The following is a 21,396-nucleotide window of genomic DNA, read 5'->3' on the forward strand; positions in this document are numbered from 1 at the left end:
TGTCCTTCCCTCCACCCCGCTCGCAGTGGCCAGTCTGGGCGGAGGTGCTCGCGCGAGGAGAGTGTGCTCTCGGCGTTTGACATGGCGGCAGCCGCGGCGACTGCAGCGACGAAAGGGAATGGGGGCGGCGGGGCCCGGGCCGGGGCCGGCGAAGCCAGCGGCTCGCGAAAGAAAAAGAGCCCGGGGCCTCTGGCCACGGCCTACCTGGTCATCTACAATGTGGTGATGACCGCGGGGTGAGGCTGGGGCTCGGGAAGGAGGGGAGAGAGCCTGGCCGGGGAGGGGGCTCTGCGGCAGGAGGAGCGGCCCGGCTCGGCCCGCCGCGCGCAGCGGAGCCCCGGTGGCGGGAGTCCGGGCCACGGCACCTAGGCTCCGAGGGCAGTCGAGGCTGAATCCGCCTGGGTGCTTGCCGGGGGCCGAGCAAGTTCCCAGGCACCGGGTGTGCCCCAAGCTGGAGTTCCAGGTCTCCAAGGGGGCTCGGGGAAGGCTGCCCAGGCACTGGTCCGGAGGGCCTTGGGAGGACGTATGGGCTGCCCACACGTCCACGTCTGGGGGGCGTTGTGCCGGGCGATCCTGCAGCGCTGAGAGCCCAGGCGGCAAGTCACGAATGCCGAGCTGTTCCCCCCAAAGGGAGTGGAGGGAGCTGTGTCTGCAGAGTTGACCATTTATTTCGGCGGCTGTTTTCAAAATCCAGGATGAGCTTTAATGGGAAAGGTAGTGGAACAGCGTTCAAAGTTTTTGCCCAGTGACGTGAGCAGTCCTGTGCTTTAGGTGAGTTTAGACTTTGTAGGATGGACTGAGGTGGGGAAGACACTAGAGATGGAAGGCAGAGTTACTGGGGAGAAGCGGAATAGACCCTGGAAACAGGTTTTACCCCCTCTTGTTTCTCCTTTATTTCACTCCATCCCTTGTCGCAGCGAGTTTTTAGTTCTAGTTATGACATTAACTGTGTGACTTTGAATAAATCATTTTATTTCTCTAGACCTCCGTTTTTTCATCTGTAAAAACTAAGGAGCTGAGCTAGGTGATCTCCAAGGTTCCTCTAATTCTCTGACCCCATGATTTTTGATGACGAGGATCACAGGATCAGACTGTTATATATTTTTAAATTTTATAAATTTGTAAAAAATAAAATTCTTAACATTTTATTATGAAAATTTTCAAACATATAGAAAAGTTGAAAGAACTGTATAATGAACATCCAGTTTTATTTATTTTTAAAATAGATAATACATTGGCCAGGTGCAAAATTGAAAATGTATGCAAGGGCATACAGTGAAAATCTTCCCTCGTACCTTCCCTTCCACCCAGATTTCCTCCCTGGAAGGCAGATAATTTTGTTTATGTTTCAGATACTGATACAAGCAAATATGTGTACATGGGTATTTTAAAAATACGAATGCTAATGCTTAGCATTTCAGCACCTTGCTTTTTTCACACACACACACGCAAAACACATCTTAAGAGGATCATAGGCTTTATGGCTAGTATTAGAAATAGCCAGTATTGAAACCTAGGCTCAGAGAAGTTATGACTTGCTTGACTTGAGGTCACAGAACTTGTTAGTAGTAGTTCTGGGTTTAGAAGCCATATTACAGATGCACGTTTTCTTTATCACATAAATGGTCACAGAATGATTTTAAAAGAATATTCAGGAGTGCATATGTGTGTGTATTTATATTTATGTATAAAAATTCTTGTCATCTTAGCAAGGGCTTTGATGAGAGCATTGTACTGAAGAGGGATTTTAAGATACATTGGGGAAGACAAAAAGAAGCCTTTATTCCTGAACCATGAACATAAAGAATGGGGTGGAGGGTAAGGAGTGGTATCTTAAACCAGAAGAAAAGTTGGGGATATGAGAGTAAAGTAAGCTTTTTTTCTAGGCTACTAATGCTGAACCAGTTACACCATTAAGGAATTCATTTCTTTTTTTTTTTTTTTTTTACAAACTCTTGTTCGATGTATTTGTATGATAGTTTCTAGAAATAACATAGACCACATACCCCATTGCCTAGTTAAGATTTTACACATAAATAAATCTGTTAGCACCTTCAAGGAGACACACCTTAATAATGATATACCTCATTTCATTATGGAACTTAACAAAAAACTACAAGGCCTGAGAAATTTATTTTGGAGGACAGTAGAGCAGAAATGTAGTGTTCAGAGCCATATGCCTAAGTGCTTCCCTGTTTTGTGTTTTGTATTGATCTGGCTTTCTTTACTAAATTGATTTTGGGAATCTCAGCTTAAAAACCTTTTATTCTTTTTAAAAAACAAACCATTTATTCATATGTCATTTGCAGTCTTTTAAAAGAATAGATTTTAAGGTAGGGGTATGTTCAATGAGATACTTCTATAAATAGTTTAAAACATCTCTCCACCCTTGTTGTTATTACAGACCCTTTAACTGCACAGGGCATTTAAAATTTTCCTTTAATAGTTTTTTTCTCTTGTCTTGGACTTCCTGGCACCTAATTTAGCTGCTCAAGGACCAATTTAGCTTATTTCCCTCCTTTTGGCCTGTTCTCAACAGGCAAGGTTGCCAAAAAGCCGAGCTCCAGATGGGTGAGGTGCCACTGTGCTTTTGCAAAAAGCACTCTTCTTAGGGTGCTGCTGGAGGTGCAACATTTCTGTGCATTACATACAGCTTGGCATTTGAGAGTGATAATCGATAAACCTAGGACACAGATCTTGAGGTCACCTTTAGTAATATCTATGATTGCCACATCTTTCTGTTAAAATCCTACTGACTTTTTTCTTCTGATTGCTCTTTTTCTTAGGTGGCTCGTTATAGCTGTTGGTCTGGTCAGAGCATACCTGGCTAAGGGTAGCTATCATAGCCTTTATTATTCCATTGAAAAGCCTTTGAAATTCTTCCAGACTGGAGCCTTATTGGAGGTGGGTCCTGAGATTTGTTGTTGATTTCTATTGTTTTAAAATTAAAAACAAGCTACTAAATTATATTGAAGTAGCCATGTTTGTGTTGGACTTGCTTTAAATGTTGAAAACTTGCCTCATAGAACGCTATGTATAATGTTGATACCTGGTTTATCTTTTTGACATTCTACATAAATAAGATCTCATTTAATTTGTATTACCTGGAATATATTTTACATTCAACTTTTATTGGCAATCAAATGAAACAAGCTTGTATTAGGATTTTTAAAAATTCTAGGGACATCCTAGGGAAGTGTTAGCAAACTCAGATACTTACAGGGACCAGGCATATCATGGGAACAGTGAAGTTGGTGAGGGTAGGATGTCAGGAGTGATAGATATAAGAAATAGTAGAGCCTGTTTAAAAGCTTCCAAAAAACTTTTTAAACAATAGTTTATTAATTTCCCTGTATTAAGGGTAATATATATATCCAGTCCTGTCTTCTGGGGTAAGTATATGATAGGATTTTTGACTTGCAATTCAAATTATTTTAAGCAAAAGGAAATTTATTGGCTTCTGTAGTTGATAAAGATAATAGGGTTAACTTACAAAATCAAAGGAACCATCTTGGGAATGAGAACCAAGGATTTGATGTTGCCGGACTCTCTTTCCATCTCTCATCTCTGCTTCTCTCTATTTCTCTTTGAATATTAGTCTTAAGGTCTCCTACTGCAGATTGCCTTCTGCACCTGGTGGGAGAGAGCTTATTTTTCTCAGCATTAGGGAAGGATTCTGGTTGGTCTTACCTAGACCAATCACTCTTGCCAGTGATGTGAAATACTTGATTAGTCAGATCTAGGATACATGCCCATTCTTCTGGCCAAGAGACTGTAGACTTTGTTAATGGAAAAGGGGGAATGAGGTAGCTTTGGGCACACACCATAGCTGCCATAGTTCATTATGGTGAAGATTTTTCAGGTTGCAGAGAAGATCTGGTATTCAGTTTAATTTTACTTAGCCTCTAGGCCAAGCCCATCATGGCATTTGGAAGGCTGTTCAAGAAAAGACCATTTATCTCCATGAAATGAGATGTTACGTCAACCTCTCACCCTCAATTTTTTTGTTTTTAATTAGTTTATTTTATTTACTTATTTTTGGCTGTGTTGGGTCTTCGTTGCTGCGCACAGGCGGGGGGCTACTCTTCGTTGTGGTGCGTGGCCTTCTCATTACGGTGGCTTCTCTTGTTGCGGAGCATGGGCTCTAGGGTGCACGGGCTTCAGTAGTTGCAGCACGTGGGCTCAGTAGTTGTGGCTCGCAGACTCTAGAGCGCAGGCTCTGTAGTTGTGGCACAAGAGCTTAGTTGCTCCACGGCATGTGGGATCTCCCGGGACCAGGGCTCGAACCCGTGTCCCCTGCATTGGCAGGTGGATTCTTAACCACTGCGCCACCAGGGAAGCCCTCACCCTCATTTTTGAAAGCAGAAAGTTGTAGGTTTGGGGTTTTTTTTCCCAGAAAGCAGAGAGATTTCAATACTGTCCATACTTATATGTTTAAGTTAGATGGTATGATGAAATGAACTTACAACTGGAGTCTGAGTGCCCTTATTCTAAGCCTGCTGGTTTTACCAACTTACTTTGTGAGTTTGGGTGAGTCATTTATCTCTTGTCTACCTCATTTTCTCATTTGTAAAATAATTAGTTTGAAGTAGATTTGTAAAGTTCCTTTCTGCCCTAACAGTTTGAGTTTGAGGAAACTAGCAGATCCTTGTGTGGGCCATATTGTAAACTTAGAGGCTTAAATTTTGGGGGGAAAGGGGCAGTAGTAAATAAGTATCACTTGTCTGTCAGAGCTTTGGCCAGCACAATTCTCACGCTACAGAGAACCAAGTTTGGAGTCAAGACCATCAGAAACTGCCTGAGTGCTTGATATAGTAAGAAGTTGTATCCAACTGGAATACTTCAATAATTTACTTATTTAAAGGGGATTCAGTCTCTGTAAGACTTGGTAATATTAGAGGTATAATTTTTAAAATTTAAGGATATCTTAGGGAAGGTTGTGACATTAAATAGTGTGATGCAAAATCTACTCAAGAACCAAATCTTAGACTTGGAGGGATTAGCCCATTTATCCCTATAAAATTTTTAATAGGGATTTAAGAAAATATTTTGGAGTTCTGCTTTTATCTCTGTTATCCCGACTAAGAACCAATTAGGTGACAAATCCTGGATTTGATTTTGGGAAAAGAACTCTGCAAAATGAATGAAGACTCCCTGGGATGTGCAGGGAATTAGCTTTGTAGATGGCAGTGATGGCAGTAGACCCCTCAACCTGGGACAAGAGAGCAGGCTTGCTAGAGCTGCATCTCCTGAGCCGTACATTAAGGAATGTTTTATTGCCTACCCAGCCTACGTAGTACAATAATGTCCTTAGTGTTGTTTAATTACAGATAAGTTGTCCTTATGAGAATTATTAGTGCTTGACAATAAACCCTGTTTATAGGAGGCAAAAATGAGTCCAGGGAGGTCAGCTACTCACTTATATCTCTATATGAATATTCTGAGTAATAATCTGTATGATTATTCTTTAGTAGGTTCTGTGGGAATTTGCTTTAAGAGGAAATAGAGATTACTTGTTCTCAAGAAACTTCAAATCTTCTTAGGAAAATATAATACTTTGCTTTTTAAAAATATAAAACATTTACTAAGCAAGTGTAAATGGGCGTGTAGTAGTGTAATACAGAAATACTTTCTGAGGAAATTAAATGATTTTTTGCAAAATGGGTGCAAAGATATATTGAGTTTGTGATACAATAATATAGCTTTTAAAAAAAAATTTATTTCTTTCTTTGGCTGTGCCAGGTCTTAGTTGCGGCAGGCGGGATCTCCATTGCCATGTGTGGGATCTTCATTGTGGCATGCAGAATCTTTCTGTTGTTGTTGCAGAATGCAGGACCTTTAGTTGTGGCATGCAGGACCTTTAGTTGCAGCATGTGGGACCTTTAGTTGCAGCATGCGGGATCTAGTTCCCTGACCAGGGATTGATCCCGGGCCCCCTACGTTGGGAGCACGGAGGCTTAGCCACTGGACCACCAGGGAAGTCCCAATAATATAGCTTTTTAATAAAGTAGACAGAAATTCTAATTTTTTTCCACATACGTATCCAAGAATGTCTTGAGTAATTTTTATAGATAGTTTTTCAAAATATTCCACAGGTGATAGTTAAATAAGTATGTGTTTGAGTCACTGTAATGGGTGCCATGGAGGCTGAGCCCTTGCTAGTAAAGACATTAAAATCTTACTGGGTAGATGATTATGTTAGGACTCTTGGCTGGAGATTATAGAAACTGCCTTAACTGACTTAAACTGTAAGGGGAATTTATTATAAGTGTATAGTATGTCCCATGGAATCCAAGGGTGGGGATGCAGCTGGGCCTTAGGAATGGCCTGGAATCTGGGACTGGAGCACCACAGGGAACCCAGGAGGTCTTGCTCTGTCTCTTCTCTCTACTATTGTCTCTCTCTCTTTTTCTCTGATTCTTCTCTTCTTGCAGACTGGGGTTTTTTTTGGTTTCTTAGTCTGTGTGGCAGACAATGGTAACAGAAAACTCCTGAGATTGTAGTTTCTGCAATCGAGAGCAGCTAATTGAAAACAATATTATTTCCATTTCCATATTCCTAGCAAAGGGCCTAATATGTCCAGCTTGAATCAGGTGCTTATTCCTGGACCAATCACCTGTAGACAAGAGCAGGGTCACATTAACCATATAGAAGCTAGAGGGAAGGGACAATTTATAGAAAAGTGTTGCTAGGCATTAAGTCCAAGAAGTATTTACCAAAGTAATGAGACACAATACAGTGAAGATGATAAGGTATGAGATGATTTATAAATTGATAGAAAGTAAAATACTGATAACTTTGTGGGCCAAGGGATCAGTGTGTGAATAACTACGATGTGTCTTGAGTTGAATCTGAGAGCTAATTAACATAGGTAGCAAAAGTATATTTTTAAAATGCCATTCATGGATAAATATATCTCCATACCATAAAATGAGTGAATTACTGGTACTTGTTATAACATGGATGAATCTTGAAAACATGCTTTGTGAAAGAAGCCAGAAACAAAAAGCCATGTGTTGTTTGATTCTCTTTATACAAAATGTCCAGAAGAGGCAAATTCATAGAGACAGAAAGTAGATTAATGGTTGCCAGGGGCTGTGGGGAGGAGAGAATGGGGAGGGACTGCTAATGGGTACAGGATTTCTTTTTAAGGTGATGAAAATATTCTTGAATTAGATGGTGGTATGGTTGCACAACCTTGGGAACATAACTAAAAATCACTGAATGTACACTTTAAATAAGTGAATTTTGTGATATGTGAATTATATCTCAATTTTTTTAAAATGCCGTTCATCTATAATGAGCCGGATAAATTTTCTTTTTACTTTATTCTTTTTTTCGGGTCCATGATGTTCATGGATAAGGACAGACTGTCTTTCCAGCTTTGTTAAGAACTGAGTTAAAGTTTAGAAATTAAAGATCCTACATTATGGTGCTTTAAAATTATTTCTAAGAGAATTTGGATTTCTAAATATATTTAGTTAACATAAGAATGTAATTACAGCAAAGACATTTTCAAATACTCATAATTGGATGTGCCTCTGTGATTGACAGTGAGGATTCAAATAGGTTAAGGACCTGCTCTGCAGAGACATTAATTGTTGAGACTAATACAGACCATCTTCAACACATGTACATCAGTACATATATTCAATATCATTTACCTGCCACTGTCCATCTTGGAATATCTAATGGACCACAGGCACCTCCTTTCCTTCTTATTCTCTTCCATCTCCTTCTAATGCTTGGAACCCTCTTATCTACCGAAAAAATAAAATAAAATAAAGAAAAAATATATCATTTGTTATCTTTTCCTAGAGTTGATTTAGGACTGGGTCTGAAATGGCAGAACTGGTTCTGGAGAAGCAGTGAAGGAGAAAAGATAGCTTTTGTTGTTTTCTAAGCCCCGTCTCTGTATTCTGGTCTAATTCTTCATGCCTCACGTCACAACTCTCCTCAGATCCTTTAATGAAATAATAGGAAACTGATTTTGGATATTTCTCTAAAATATAGCAAAACCTTAAGAATTTGTAGTGTCCTTAGGAAGAGGGCTCCCATCTTGTCTCCCTGCCAGTTTTTGTCTTTTTGCCTCAACTACTGGATGATTTTTTCCCACAGAGATACTAGGTGGTTGGGTTCTATGATATTACTAATACTTTAGGCACATTATATATTAACTTTGCTTTTCTGAACTCATCTGGGGACATGACCATCATCTGTAATATTTTTCTTCCTTGTGGAAACATGCTAATTTCTCAGTAATTTTAAAAAGGAACTTCTGAAACACAAGCTATATGCACATTTTAGACTAACTTTATTCTGAGGACTTGTTTTGAGAAACCAGACCTCTAAAAGAGACTTCTGAAAAGCTAGCAGAGCAAGTCATAGTGGAGCTATCTGACACAAACAGGAATGACAGCAAACCCAGACAAACCAGCTTCAGAAACAGTGTGAAAACCAGAGGGAAATAGAACTTGGGATTAATAAGTGTCACAACATTAGAAGGGAAGAGGGAGACTGTGGGAAACAGGAGTCCACCCACACAGGCCTCACTGCTTAACAACTCAAGCAAATAGAAGCAAATTGATACAGTGTTCAGAGAAGATAGGTAATGGCTATAGAAAAGAGTGTGCTGAAATTTTTTTTTTAAAGAGAACTAAAAATGTCAATGGTGGCAGTTCAGGGCAGGAAGCAGGCCACAGTGCAGAGAAATAGGTGATACTGAAGATTCAAGAAAGGCAGGAGTTCCTAGTTATAGTCTCAGATAAAACAGATTACAGAGCAGAAACCATTGGGACTGTTCCGAGTGTACCATTTGAATGTCAAAAAGAACATGACAAAATACGTAGTGCCAGGCATATCAGAGATATTATGTGTTGGTGGACTAGCTAATGCATGAATGATTATCAATACAACAGAAAAACAAAATATACAGGAAAGTAGTGAAACTTAACAGATGAATAGTATAGTAGAACCAAGGTATCTAGAAAACAGATTGAGGGTATACAACCTGTCAGAAAGTATGGCTACCAGAAGTAGAAAAGGTTGGAAAGTATAACTCAAAAACAATCAGGAAAAATTCTAGAGAACTATTCAGAACGGAAAGCCCCTCTCAGTGTGGTTATTGAGAGTATATGGAGTTGTACATAGGCACTGTTTTTCAAGAAAAAAAATCCCTTCCCTTCCTGGGCACCTATTTGTTAAATTTTTAAACTTAAAAGAAAGATAAGTGATTTCTAGCAGAGAAGAGATCTTAAAAATGTAATAGTAAAACAACTTGGGACGGTAGACTTTGAAAAATAAAAAGATTCATATGAAGCTAGGAGACAGCATTAGGTTCCTGCAGACCATGCAATTTCCTACAGATGGAGACATTTTGAAAACACCTACCAAAATAATAGAACTTTGAAAGAACCTTATCAAAGGGTTTTTAACTGATACATAAATAAATAAAATTAACCAATGCTTTTTTTTAAAATAAATTTATTTATTTTTTATTTATTTATTTTTGGCTGCGTTGGGTCTTCATTGCTGCATGCAGGCTTTCTCTAGTTGCGGCGAGCGGGGGCTACTCTTTGTTGCGATGCACGGGCTTCTCATTGCGGTGGCTTCTCTTGTGGAGCATGGGCTCTAGGCGTGCAGGCTTCAGTAGTTGTGGCGCACGGGCCTAGTTGCTCTGCAGCGTGTGGGATCTTCCTGGACCAGGGCTCGAACCCGTGTCCCCGACCTTGGCAGGCAGATTGTTAACCACTGTGCCGCCAGGGAAGTCAAATAAAATTAACCAATTCTTTAGACTAGCACTGTGCAGAAGAACTTTCTGCAACGATAATATTCCAAATCTCTGCTGTCTGATATACTAGCCGCTGTTGAGCCCGTGGGGCAGATGAGACTGAAAATCTTGAGTTTTATTTACTTTTAACTGAAATTTAAATAGGCACATGTGGCTAGTGACTACTGCATTGACAGCATAGCTTTAGACCGTCGTACAGATTGCAGGGTGTCCACACGTAATTTCATAAAATATTTCAGATTCTCCCAGGGTAGAACGAAGTGGGAAGGAGGGAAAGCAAAGGAAGACAAACCTTGTGATGTAAATTTTAGGTCACAACAGAGTTTATAAACTTTTTAATTCATAAGACAAAAATAATGAGAATAATTATTAAAATATGGCGATGTTTTCAGGTTAGGAAAATCAAAAGAAAAAAAAGCAAGTTGCAGATATTGGAAAAGGTATGGAAGGGTGCATATCAAACTGTTACTACTGCTTACCTCTGAGGAAGGATGTGGTATTTGGGGGGAATACAAGGGAATTTCTGCTTTTTATTCTATATACTTTAGTGTGCATTTACATATCACTTTGTGAATCTTTAAATTAAAAAGGAAAGATGTAATATATGTAATAACTATGTAATAAAGTATAATAGAAAACAAAAATGAATTAGGAAAATAAGATTTAAAAGTTCTTTGAGGGCTTCCCTGGTGGCACAGTGGTTAAGAATCCACCTGCTAAGGCAGGGGACACGGGTTCAAGCCCTGGTCTGGGAAGATCCCACATGCTGCGGAGCAACTGAGCCCATGGGCCACAGCTGCTGAGCCTGCACTCTGGAGCCCACGAGCCACAGCCGCTGAGCCCGCATGCCACAACTACTGAAGCCCACGCGCCTGTAGCAGGTGCTCCGCGACAAGAGAAGCCACGGCAATGAGAAGCCCACGCACCGCAATGAAGAGTAGCCTCCGCTCACTGCAACTAAAGAAAGCTCACACACAGCAAAGACCCAACGCAGCCAAAAATAAAATAAATAAATAAATTTATTAAAAAAAAACAAGTTATTTGAAAAAAGAAGAAAATGAAGTACAGAATTGATGAAGAAGAAGTGAAGTACAGAATTTTACATCTGTTAAATTAAAAAAAGAAAAAGACAGTAGCAGTAACAATAAACTTATAGGATGATTGACTACACACAAATGCATTGTTTCTAATGTCTTTGCAAGTAGACTCATTAATTTTATCAAAATAAAAAGGTAGGGTTGTGGTTACTCGTTTAAAAAGCAAAATTCAACAATCTGTTGCCTATAAAAGACTGATGTAACCTTACTAAAGGACAAACCAGCCTTCCATGACCAAGCATACAAGAAAAACAGGACCATCCTCTTAAGATAAAGTTGATTTCAGAGCAGAAGCCAAAGAGAAACTTGCCACATTTACAATTTGTCATCCAGAAGGAACATGGTAGACATATGTTGGTGGAATTTATTAATGGGTGAATGATTATCATAGAAAAGCTGGCAGAAATGGCTAAAGAAGTAAAAATAGAATTGTACTTGTGAAGTGTCACAGTATATGTAAAAGAACACTGGAGACAAGAAATTTGGGTACTAAGACTTGGTTTTGCCACTTGGTCTCAACCTCTCTGTAATGAATATTCTGGATTAGATGACCTTAACATTTTTTTTCCAGTTCTAAGTTCTGTGGGGCTTCAACATTTCACAATCAGAATATGAAAATAAAGCAGATAATGAATTAATAAATTATAGAGCCAAATACAGCAAAAAAGTTCAGATTAAGTGACAGAAAAAGTAACGGTGATTAAGGAAATTTCACCTATTTCCTCCTTCAAAAATGGATGTAAAAGGATTTTGAAAACATGTTTGGATTGAAACCTTTGAGAGAGCGCACTAAATACCCTCTTTTTCTTGCTTATGTTCTGAACATTGGGAAATAACTCAAATTGTATAAGGACCCTAAAAATCACCTGTATTAGTGATAAAGGCCTAGCGGGAGGCTGTGTGTTAGTGTGCAAGTCAAGCAGGTTTGCTAACTGAACTCCAGATTAGGCTCTGCCTTCCCCAGGCAGCAGGGGCCAGGGCAGCATGGAGGAAACCAGAGAGCTCAGGGTTCTCTGTGGAAACCCTAGGGTGGAGCTGAGGCACGCACGCCCCATTCTTGCCAAATGTACTGCTCAGATGCGCCATCCTTCCTTTCTCAAGCCAAGTGATTAATGGGTGGAGAGAGACCAGAAATATTTGGAAGAAAAGGCTTCTCATGAAGCCAGAGGAGAGGGGAAAGGTGTTTGCCCCTAATCATAATCATCTATAATCATAAGTGCTATATATTCATTGTAGCAAAACCCAGATAAACATAAAGAAGAAAAAACATTTCAGTCATAAGCTAGTGATAACTGCTGTTAACATATTGATGTCTGTCTTTCAAGGCTACATGTTATTATATAGGTAAGTTTTAAGAAAAAAAGATGAAATCGTAAATACATATAATTTTCAAAACTAACCAAATACTGGTAAACATAACCCAAATTAGTTCTGGACCTCTCCATAACATGAGTGTAGTAGACATGCTTTGTGGAGCTGCCCAGCTCGGGGGGTTTTATTCTCTCTGGAAATTTTCACAGTTCTACCACTAGACCCATACCAGCCGCATCTCTACCCTTGACTCTGCCTCTCAGGCCATAGCTCGCTGATCCAGGGGTGCACACCTGGCCCAAACTGGGCTGGTCAGACTTTTCTTCAAGAATGTGGAATTTCGGGCTTCCCTGGTGGCGCAGTGGTTGAGAATCTGCCTGCCAATGCAGGGGACACGGGTTCGAGCCCTGGTCTGGGAAGATCCCACATGCCACGGAGCAACTGAGCCCGTGAGCCACAACTACTGAGCCTGAGCGTCTGGAGCCTCTGCTCCGCAACAAGAGAGGCCGCGATAGTGAGAGGCCCGCGCACCGCGATGAAGAGTGGCCCCCACTCGCCGCAACTGGAGAAAGCCCTCACACAGAAACGAAGACCCAACACAGCCAAAAATAAAAATAATAAATAAATAATAAATTAAAAATTAAAAAAAAAAAGAATGTGGAATTTTGAATTGAAAGACAGAAATTAGGACTTAACTATAGCTGAATGATGTTAAATCCATGAACTAAAGCTGCTTGGGTTCCTATTCCTCTTGAGACTTGCTACTCTTTTTTGCACTTTGTTATTGTTATTTTACCTTGGATTAAAAATGGAACTGAAGGGTGACTAGACACAGCACAGAGGATTTTTAGGGCAGTGAAACTACTCTGTATGATACTGTAAATGGTGGGTACATGTCATTATACATTTGTCCAAACCCATAGAAGGTATAACCCAGCAACACTGAACCCTCAGCTACGGACTTCGAGTGACAGTGATGTGTCAGTACAGGTTCATCAGTTGTAACAAACATACCACGCTGGTTGGGGATTTTGATAGTGGGGAGGCTGTGCTTGAGTGGGGGGCAGGGAGTAAATGGGAGAGCTCTGTACCTTCCTCAGTTTTGCTGTGAACCTAAAACTACTCTTTAAAAAATGGAAGTCTTTTTAAAAAATGAAACTGAACAAACTTGTTGGTAACTTACAAAATTAATTTCCTTAGTGCAAATCTTAGAAACTTTTACAAAAAAGATGTTTCCAAGTAACCTATTGTGAAAGATGACATTCAACACTGAGGTTGAATTTTGAAACTAAAATGAGCTTATCGCCACTGGGTGGAAGTGGAAAGGGTTCAGGAGGAGAGAGATGTTTACTGTTTTTTTTTTTTTTTTTTTTTGTGGTTTTTGTTTCTGTAATTGGTCATGAGGTTATAGTTGATACCTGTGGCTTCCTTCTTCTACTACCCACTCCATATTTCCCTTACCCACAGCAGTGACCCAAACCTTCATTCCCAAGGGGTCTGAGTCCTTAGTCATTCTGCCTCTTTTTGGTTGCTGTAGTTTTCCATTAACGTTTACTACTGGAAATGCTAAGAGGTGCCTCAGAACCCCCTGGCTTCCATACATAGTCTGCTTTGCCTCGATTGTGTATGGCAACATAATATCCCCTTGGCAATCAGGATTGACCACTCCATCCATAGATAAACCCCCTTTTTTTGCCTGTTGGTTCAGTAGCATAAATAAGGAGCCCAAAATGGCCAGATGGCAGTTTAATCTTCCAATTCAGTAGAACCATTGTTGTCACCTAGTAAAACCAGTAACCTTGTGGAGACTAAGCTCTCCAAACAACTAGAGCTCAAAGTTGCCAGGATGGAAAGCAGAAATTCTTTAGGTGGGTTAATAGGTATAATAGTGAGAGTAGCCACTCCTACTTCCTCCCCTTGATTCTTGGACCTGTGTAATCCGGTGATGAGGAATCCAGCATCTGTGATTCAAAGTATAAACTGCATCCTGTAAGGCAGAACCCTATTCTTTCAAGGTGCTGTCTCCCAATTGGCATCATAACTGAGTCTTCGGTTCTACCTTTCAACTAAGCCAGGCACTTCTGGGTGATGGCATATGTGGTTAAGAGCAAATGATTCAGTGGACCTGAGCCCATTGATGTATGTATTTCTTTTGCTGTGCAGTGAGTTCTTTGATGAGACACAATACTGTGTAGCATGCTATGATGGCGGATCAGGCACCCTGTGAGTTCATAGATGGCGACGCTGGCAGAGGCATTGTGGGCAAGGAAGGCAAATCCATATCTAGAATATGTGTTTATTCTAGTGAGGGCAAATATCTGCTCCCTCCTTGGTGGAAGAAATCCAATGTAATCGACCTACCATCAGGTTATGTGCTGTCCGCCTGGGAAATGATGCTTTATAGGGCACTTAATTCTGATCTCTGCTATTGGCAGATTAGGTGCTCAGCAGTAGGATTAACCAGGTCTGCCTTGCTAAGAGGAAGTTCATGTTGTTGAGCCCATGCGTAGCCTCCATTCTTGTTAACATGGCCAATTGGTTCATGGGTCTATTGAGGAAACACTGGGATGGCTGGGAAGAGTCTGATTGATGTTAATAGTGTCCCATCATTTTGTCCACCATCATTAAGAGTCTCCTTTACAGTAGATGCCGTTTGGTGAGCATTCACGTGAGACAAATATTTTCAATGTCTATGCCCATTCTAAGAGATCCATCCACATACTTCTTCCCCAACTTTCCTTGTCACTATCTTCCAATCCTGTTCTTTCCAAGTCCCTGACCATCCAGCTAAACCATTAGAAACTGCTCATGAATGAGTCTAAATCTGTACTTCTGGTTATCTCTCATTCCAGACACAGGAGAGAAGCAAATGTACTGCTCAAAGTTCTGAATATTTATGGTTTGTAAGGCACAGATCTCAAAATCAATAATATATGTAGTGGTTAAGAGCACCAGCTCTGGAGCCTGGCTGCCTGTGTACAAATTCTACCAGTTCCATTCATGCCCCAGTCTCCTGCTGGCCTTGGGGAGTCTCCTGGAGAGGCTGGGGATGGGGGGCTCACCCAGGGAACACAGACACTAGTGGCAGACACATTGGGGAGCATTCAACCGTGTGAACACTCCTAGCAGTTGACATTGGATCATTAGCACTATGACGTATTTTCAAGAGAGATTTTGAATATGGCAAGTCTTCTGAATTTTTTTCTAATGAGGTATGCTTATTTTAGTTCAGTGATTCTCAGTAGATCTCAGCAAGAGCAGTGTGACCCCTCTAGAGTGCGATTTAGAAAATTGTGAGGGTATTTTGATTGCCACAATGAATGGGGGTGCTATAAGTAGATGTCCTACACTGTCTGAGACAGTCCAACTCAGTGGAGGTCTGTGTTCCCCCTGACTTTTGTATATACCATGGGCTGATCCCTCTCCAAATATAAATTGATAGTTTTGTAGTACATAGTCATACTAAAAAATCTTCACAAGAAATTAAACAAAAAGCTTATTAAGTTAGAAGAAGGTCGTTGTCTTAGTTTTCTCTTGCTGCGTGACAAAATACCACAAACTTAGCGGCTTAAAACCACACTCATTTATTAGCTCACAGTTCTATAAGTCAGAAACTGGGCTTGGCTGAGTTCTCTGCTCAGGGTCTCACAAGACTGAAATCAAGGTGTCAGTTGGGTTGGCTTCTATCTGGGGGCTCTGGGGAAGGGTCTGCTTCTAAGCTTATTCAGCTTGTTGACAGAATCCACTTAACCTGCGGTTGTAGGTCTGAGGTCCCATTTCCTTACTAGCTGTCAGCTGGAGGTCACTCCTAGCTCCTAGAGGCTGCTCTCCAGTCCCTGCACATGGCCTCCTCCATCTTCTAAGTGAGAAATGGCATATTGAATATCTTTTGTTCCTTGAATATCTTTGAGTTCCTCTTCTGCCACCAGCTGGAGAAAACTCTCTGCTTTTAAAAGGCTGGCCTGGTTGGATCAGGCCTACCCACATAATCTCTGTGCCTTAAAATCAATTGACTTTGGACTTTAATTACATTTGCAAAATTCCCGCCCTGTGGTACCTTGTTTAGTGTTTGATTGGATAACCAAGGTACAGGAATCTTAGGGAATCATCTTTAGGATTCTGCCTAGCACGGTTGGTATGAATAGGGAGCTTAAGTGAAATAAAGGTATCGTCTCAAAATAATTGAGTAATTTGTTCACTCTGCACATTCTGTTCTGTAAACATTATAGCATTTCCCGCTTGCATATTAAGTTGAAAAGGATTTCAGTGCAACAGTGTTAAAACTGCAAAAGCAATGAAATTGATTGAAATTATGGAACAGATTGAGATTCCTGTTCAGACTTTGAGTTAACGGAGACTCGTGAAATGCAGGGATCTCATTCAATTTCTTTTTTTTTTTTTATAAATTTATTTATTTTATTTATTTATTTTTGGCTGCATTGGGTCTTCGTTGCTGCATGCGGGCTTTCTCTAGTTGCGGTGAGTGGGGGCTACTCTTCATTGCGGTGCATGGGCTTCTCATTGCAGTGGCTTCTCTTGTTGGGGAGCATGGGCTCTAGGTGCGTGAGCTTCAGTAGTAGTGGCACGTGGGCTCGGTAGTTGTGGCCCATGGGCTCTAGAGTGCAGGCTCAGTAGTTATGGCCCATGGGCTTAGTCACTCCGCAGCATGTGGGATCTTCCTGGACCAGGGATCGAACCCCTGTCCCCTGCATTGGCAGGCGGATTCTTTTTTTTTTAATTAAGTTTTTTTTAATTTTTTATTTATTTTTGGCTGCACTGGGTCTTCATTGCTGCGCGTGGGCTTTTCTCTTTGTTGCGGTGCGTGGGCTTCTCATTGTGGTGGCTTCTCTTGTTGTGGAGCACAGGTTCTAGGCGCACAGGCTTCAGTAGTTGTGGTTCACAGGCTCTAGAGTGTACGCTCCGTAGTTGTGGCGCACGGGCTTAGTTGCTCCGGGACATGTGGGATCTTCCCGGACCAGGGCTGGCACCCATGTCCCCTGCCTTGGCAGGCAGATTCTTAACCACTGCGCCACCAGGGAAGCCCCCTCGATTTCTTTAATATAACTATGTTAATAATATTTTATACTGCCTTTTTTTGAATCACTACAGTTGTTCAGTTTTATCCTAAAACTATCCACAGTTACACAACTACTTTTTTTTTTTTTTTTTTTTTTTAAATTTTTTTTATAGCTACTTTTATTTTTATTTATTTATTTATTTTTGGCTGTGCTGGGTCTTCGGTTCGCGCGAGGGCTTTCTCTAGCTGCGGCAAGTGGGGGCCACTCTTCGTCGCGGTGCGGGGACCGCTCTTCATCGCGGTGCGCGGGCCTCTCACCATCGCGGCCCCTCCCGTTGCGGGGCACAGGCTCCAGACGCGCAGGCTCAGCAGCTGTGGCTCACGGGCCCAGCCGCTCCGCGGCATGTGGGATCCTCCCAGACCAGGGCTCGAACCCGTGTCCCCTGCATTAGCAGGCAGACTCTCGACCACTGCGCCACCAGGGAAGCCCTACACAACTACTTTATCACATCTTGCATTACTGTTTTTTTGTCTAATCCATCTTTTCCTTGTCGCACCATTCAAAGAATATTGTTTCCAAGTTCTTTTTACAGACCAGGCACAGATTGTATGTCTCAGTGGGATTTCAAAGCAGAAGGATGTTTTCTGTGATACTTTCTTCCTACCCTATCCCATGACATAATCTAGGGGATTATTTTGACACCACACTTACAAATAAATAAGACCTAGCTTCATTTGTGATAATGTTGTACTTCCTCATTTTCTCTACTTTGTTATTTACTTGCCGTGTTGTTTTAACTTCAGTTAAGATTACTTCCCTATGTCCATTATTATCTTAATACTGTTTTTATTCTAGGGTTGGTCTGTACCTCTGTTCTTTTATTTTCCTATTCTTGTCCAAAGTGCTTTCTGATATTCTTATTTTTAAATCCAAACTTATTCATCATAAGTTGATACCTATATCTGACTGCTTCATTATGTCATTGTGTCCCCAAGCATTTTGTGTGGAAGTACATATTTTTTTAAATAAACTACTATCTTTTTATTTCTTCTTTACATATTGGTTAGGACACTGTTTATTTGTTTTAATTTTTATGCAGGTAAGTTATATCATCTCTGAATTTTATATTTAGTAAAGGAGGCATTATAAAATATGTGATTAAAAAGGGGAGATTGGGTCTCATAGGACTAAGATCTGTTCTGTCACACAAAGAAGACATGATAGGCCTTAAGGTTATCCATCCTTTTCTGCAGTGTCCTATTGTAAATCAGCAGCCTGGATATCTTGCCACATACATGAATAGAATAGGGTTTCTATCTAGGCACTATCATCTGTCTTGTCTCAAAGGATGCTCATCACTCATCTTTCGTTCCATTTCATTTTAATCAGCACGTATCTTAGTTTTCCTCAACTTTGCAGCAGGAGGTTTGGCTTATCTTGTAATATTCGCACATATGAGATTCTTAGCAGTGTTTTCTTTTGAAAAATATAAGATTTGCAGTCTAGTAATTCTTTTGTTCTTTTATCAGTTATCGACATATTTGTGCAGCTTGATTTTTTTTTTTAATCCAAGCCACCCCCATCCTCCTCCCTTCAGAAAAAACTTAGTGAAATCATAGACTTGAGCACAGAGCCTTATTAGGCATGTTTTTGTTTGTTTGTTTTTTGTTTATTTTTGGTTGCCTTGGGTCTTTGTTGCTGCACACGGGCTTTCTCTAGTTGCATCGCGCAGGCTTCTCACTGCAGTGGCTTCTCTTGTTGCGGAGCACGGGCTCTAGGCACATGGGCTTCAGTAGTTGTGGCACGCAGGCTCAGTAGTTGTGGCTCGCAGGCTCTAAAGCACAGGCTCAGTAGTTGTGGCACACGGGCTTAGTTGCTCTGCAGCATGTGGGATCTTCCTGGATCAGGGATCGAACCCGTGTCCCCTGCGTTGGCAGGCGGATTCTTTTTTCTTTTTAATTAAATTTTGAAAAAAATTTTTATTTATTTTTGGCTGCATTGGGTCCTCATTGCTGCATGTGGGCTTTTCTCTTCATTGTGGTGCGTGGGCTTCTCATTGTGGTGGCTTCTCTTATTGTGGAGCACAGGCTCTAGGCGCAAAGGCTTCAGTAGTTGTGGCACGCGGGCTCAGTAGTTGTGGCGCACGGGCTTAGTTGCTCCGCGACATGTGGGATCTTCCCGGACCAGGGCTGGCACCCATGTCCCCTGCGTTGGCAGGCAGATTCTTAACCACTGCGCCACCAGGGAAGTCCCTAGGCATGTTTTAGATAGAGCTAAGTCTTGTCAAGTTATAGCTTTTGCAGGTATAACTAATGTACAGTGAAATGATAGAAAAAGCAGTAGAGTGGAAATAAAATCTAGGTTCTTGATCCTGTACATCACTTACTACCTTGGTGAAGCTGAGCAGTGTTTCTAAGCCTTCGTTTTCTCATCTGCAAGTAGAGATATCTGTCCTGCCCATCTGCCAGGGTTATTGTTAGTTTCAAACAACACAATGACGGCTCGAGAAACGTAAATTCCAAAATGCACTGCGATAGTTAGGTCTTACCGTCCAGAAAAGCTTTGGTCATTAAATCAACCTTGTAGATGGCTTCAAATTACTTCTTTACTACCACCACCCAGGTTAAAGCAGTGCCAGATACAGGATGAATTGGAAGGGGATTTGGAAGAACCTAATTGGCTGGTTAGATGGCCATTGAGATGGAGAGGAGATAGCAGTCTCACCCATGCACTGGAAATAAAAAACTGGGGAAGACGTGCCAAAAGCATTGGCAGGACTTGGAAACCTGTTTGACTTGGGAGTGAAGGAAAGGAAAGAGCAGTTGAATCTGAGAGTGGGGGGGTTGGTGATCAAGAGGCATGGTAGGTATGAAGGAAAGGAAGGGTGAGCTTCCTGCTGAAGCATGCCATCTTTGAGTTGCTGCTGGTACACCTAGATGGAGATGTCCAAAGGAATGTGGGCCTGGAGTTCAAAGAGATCTGGGGTTAGAGATTAGACTGGGAATACCCCTATAATGAGATCACAGAATGAGATAAGATGGGGTCCATGGGTAGAGCTTTGTAGAATAAATGTCTGCATTGAAGGGCCTGCCAGGTAAGAAAAGGCTCTTCTGATCCTGTGTTCCATAGTCTGTGATAGTTCTGTTCTGTACAAATGGGACATGGGAGTTGTTGTACACTGGCTGCTCTTACCAGTTTATGTATTATAGAAGAGGTCCTTGACATTTGCTAAACTACTGGGTAAGATTTATTCCTTAGGAAATCTTCCATAGATACACAAACTAAAAATGAACAAACAAAAAACTGAACAAGAATTTACATTTTGTTAAATAGTCTGTAGCCAAGTTTAAAAATTGAATGTTCATTTTTCGAATTCAATACTGCTGGCAGACACTGCTCTATTCTTCTGAAAGGCTAGTTTGTATGAAATAAAACTATAATATTATTGATCTTTACTAATTCTCTTTTCCCCCCTTTTTCTCTCTAGATTTTACATTGTGCAATAGGTGAGTATGGAATTCCCCCCCAACTTATGTAGAGTGGATTCTGCTTTCTTTTTTTTAAGTCATGAATGATAGGTTGATTAGATTCTTACTGAACATTGAAAAAACTAACCTATTTAATCATTATATATAAAATTGCTTAGGCTTTTGGTTTCTAAAATCATGGGTACTATTTAGATGTTATCACTGAACACTTTATTAAACGCCATGGCTCTTTTTCTCTGTCAATCTACAGAGGCCTCTCCTACCTTCTCAGTACAAAGGTAAATAGAGAAACACTAGCATATTTATAAAAATGTGACTTGGAGTGCTGGGCTCTGTTGAAAGCCCTCTCTGATTACTTAAATGTTATACTCTCTTTCCTTATTTTTTAAAATGGAGTACTGCGTATATTGCCTACCTCTCAGATGAATATTTAATGTATGTGAGAAGGATTGGAAAGTACAAGTACAAAGGGTTATACAAATGTGAGAGATTTCTACTAAAAGCAGATACAATGTGATTCCTTTTTGGGGGATGCGGAGGGTCATCAAATTCTGCTCTGGAACTAAGGCATAACTTCTAGTCTGGGGCGGCTAGACTCCCCTAAGAAGAAATCAATTTTGGAAAATTGATAGACCCTGTGGAGTAAACCCATAGCGGGTGCTGTGCATGTGGACTTGTCTCTCCAAGGCAGG

At 40.9% G+C, this 21,396-nt stretch overlaps 1 protein-coding gene across 3 annotated transcripts in view; it reads left to right on the plus strand.

Moving 5' to 3' along the window:
* Positions 1–9: 9 nt before the first annotated feature.
* Positions 10–21,396, plus strand: part of HACD2 (3-hydroxyacyl-CoA dehydratase 2) — an 89,258-nt gene continuing 67,871 nt past the window's right edge. For 2 of the 3 annotated variants that reach the window (XR_005019744.1, XR_005019745.1), the window contains exons 1-3: positions 19–236; positions 2,787–2,904; positions 20,704–20,722. Coding sequence is in view for 1 of the 3 variants with exons in the window: in XM_036851341.1 (XP_036707236.1) it covers positions 82–236; positions 2,787–2,904; positions 20,704–20,722 (292 nt within the window). In the remaining 2 variants the exon portion in view is untranslated. Of the gene's footprint in view, positions 237–2,786; positions 2,905–20,703; positions 20,723–21,396 lie in introns of all 3 variants that reach the window. The other variant, XM_036851341.1, reaches the window with a different exon arrangement.

Source organism: Balaenoptera musculus, chromosome 4 (genome assembly GCF_009873245.2).
Source record: "Balaenoptera musculus isolate JJ_BM4_2016_0621 chromosome 4, mBalMus1.pri.v3, whole genome shotgun sequence".
NCBI lineage: Eukaryota > Metazoa > Chordata > Mammalia > Artiodactyla > Balaenopteridae > Balaenoptera > Balaenoptera musculus.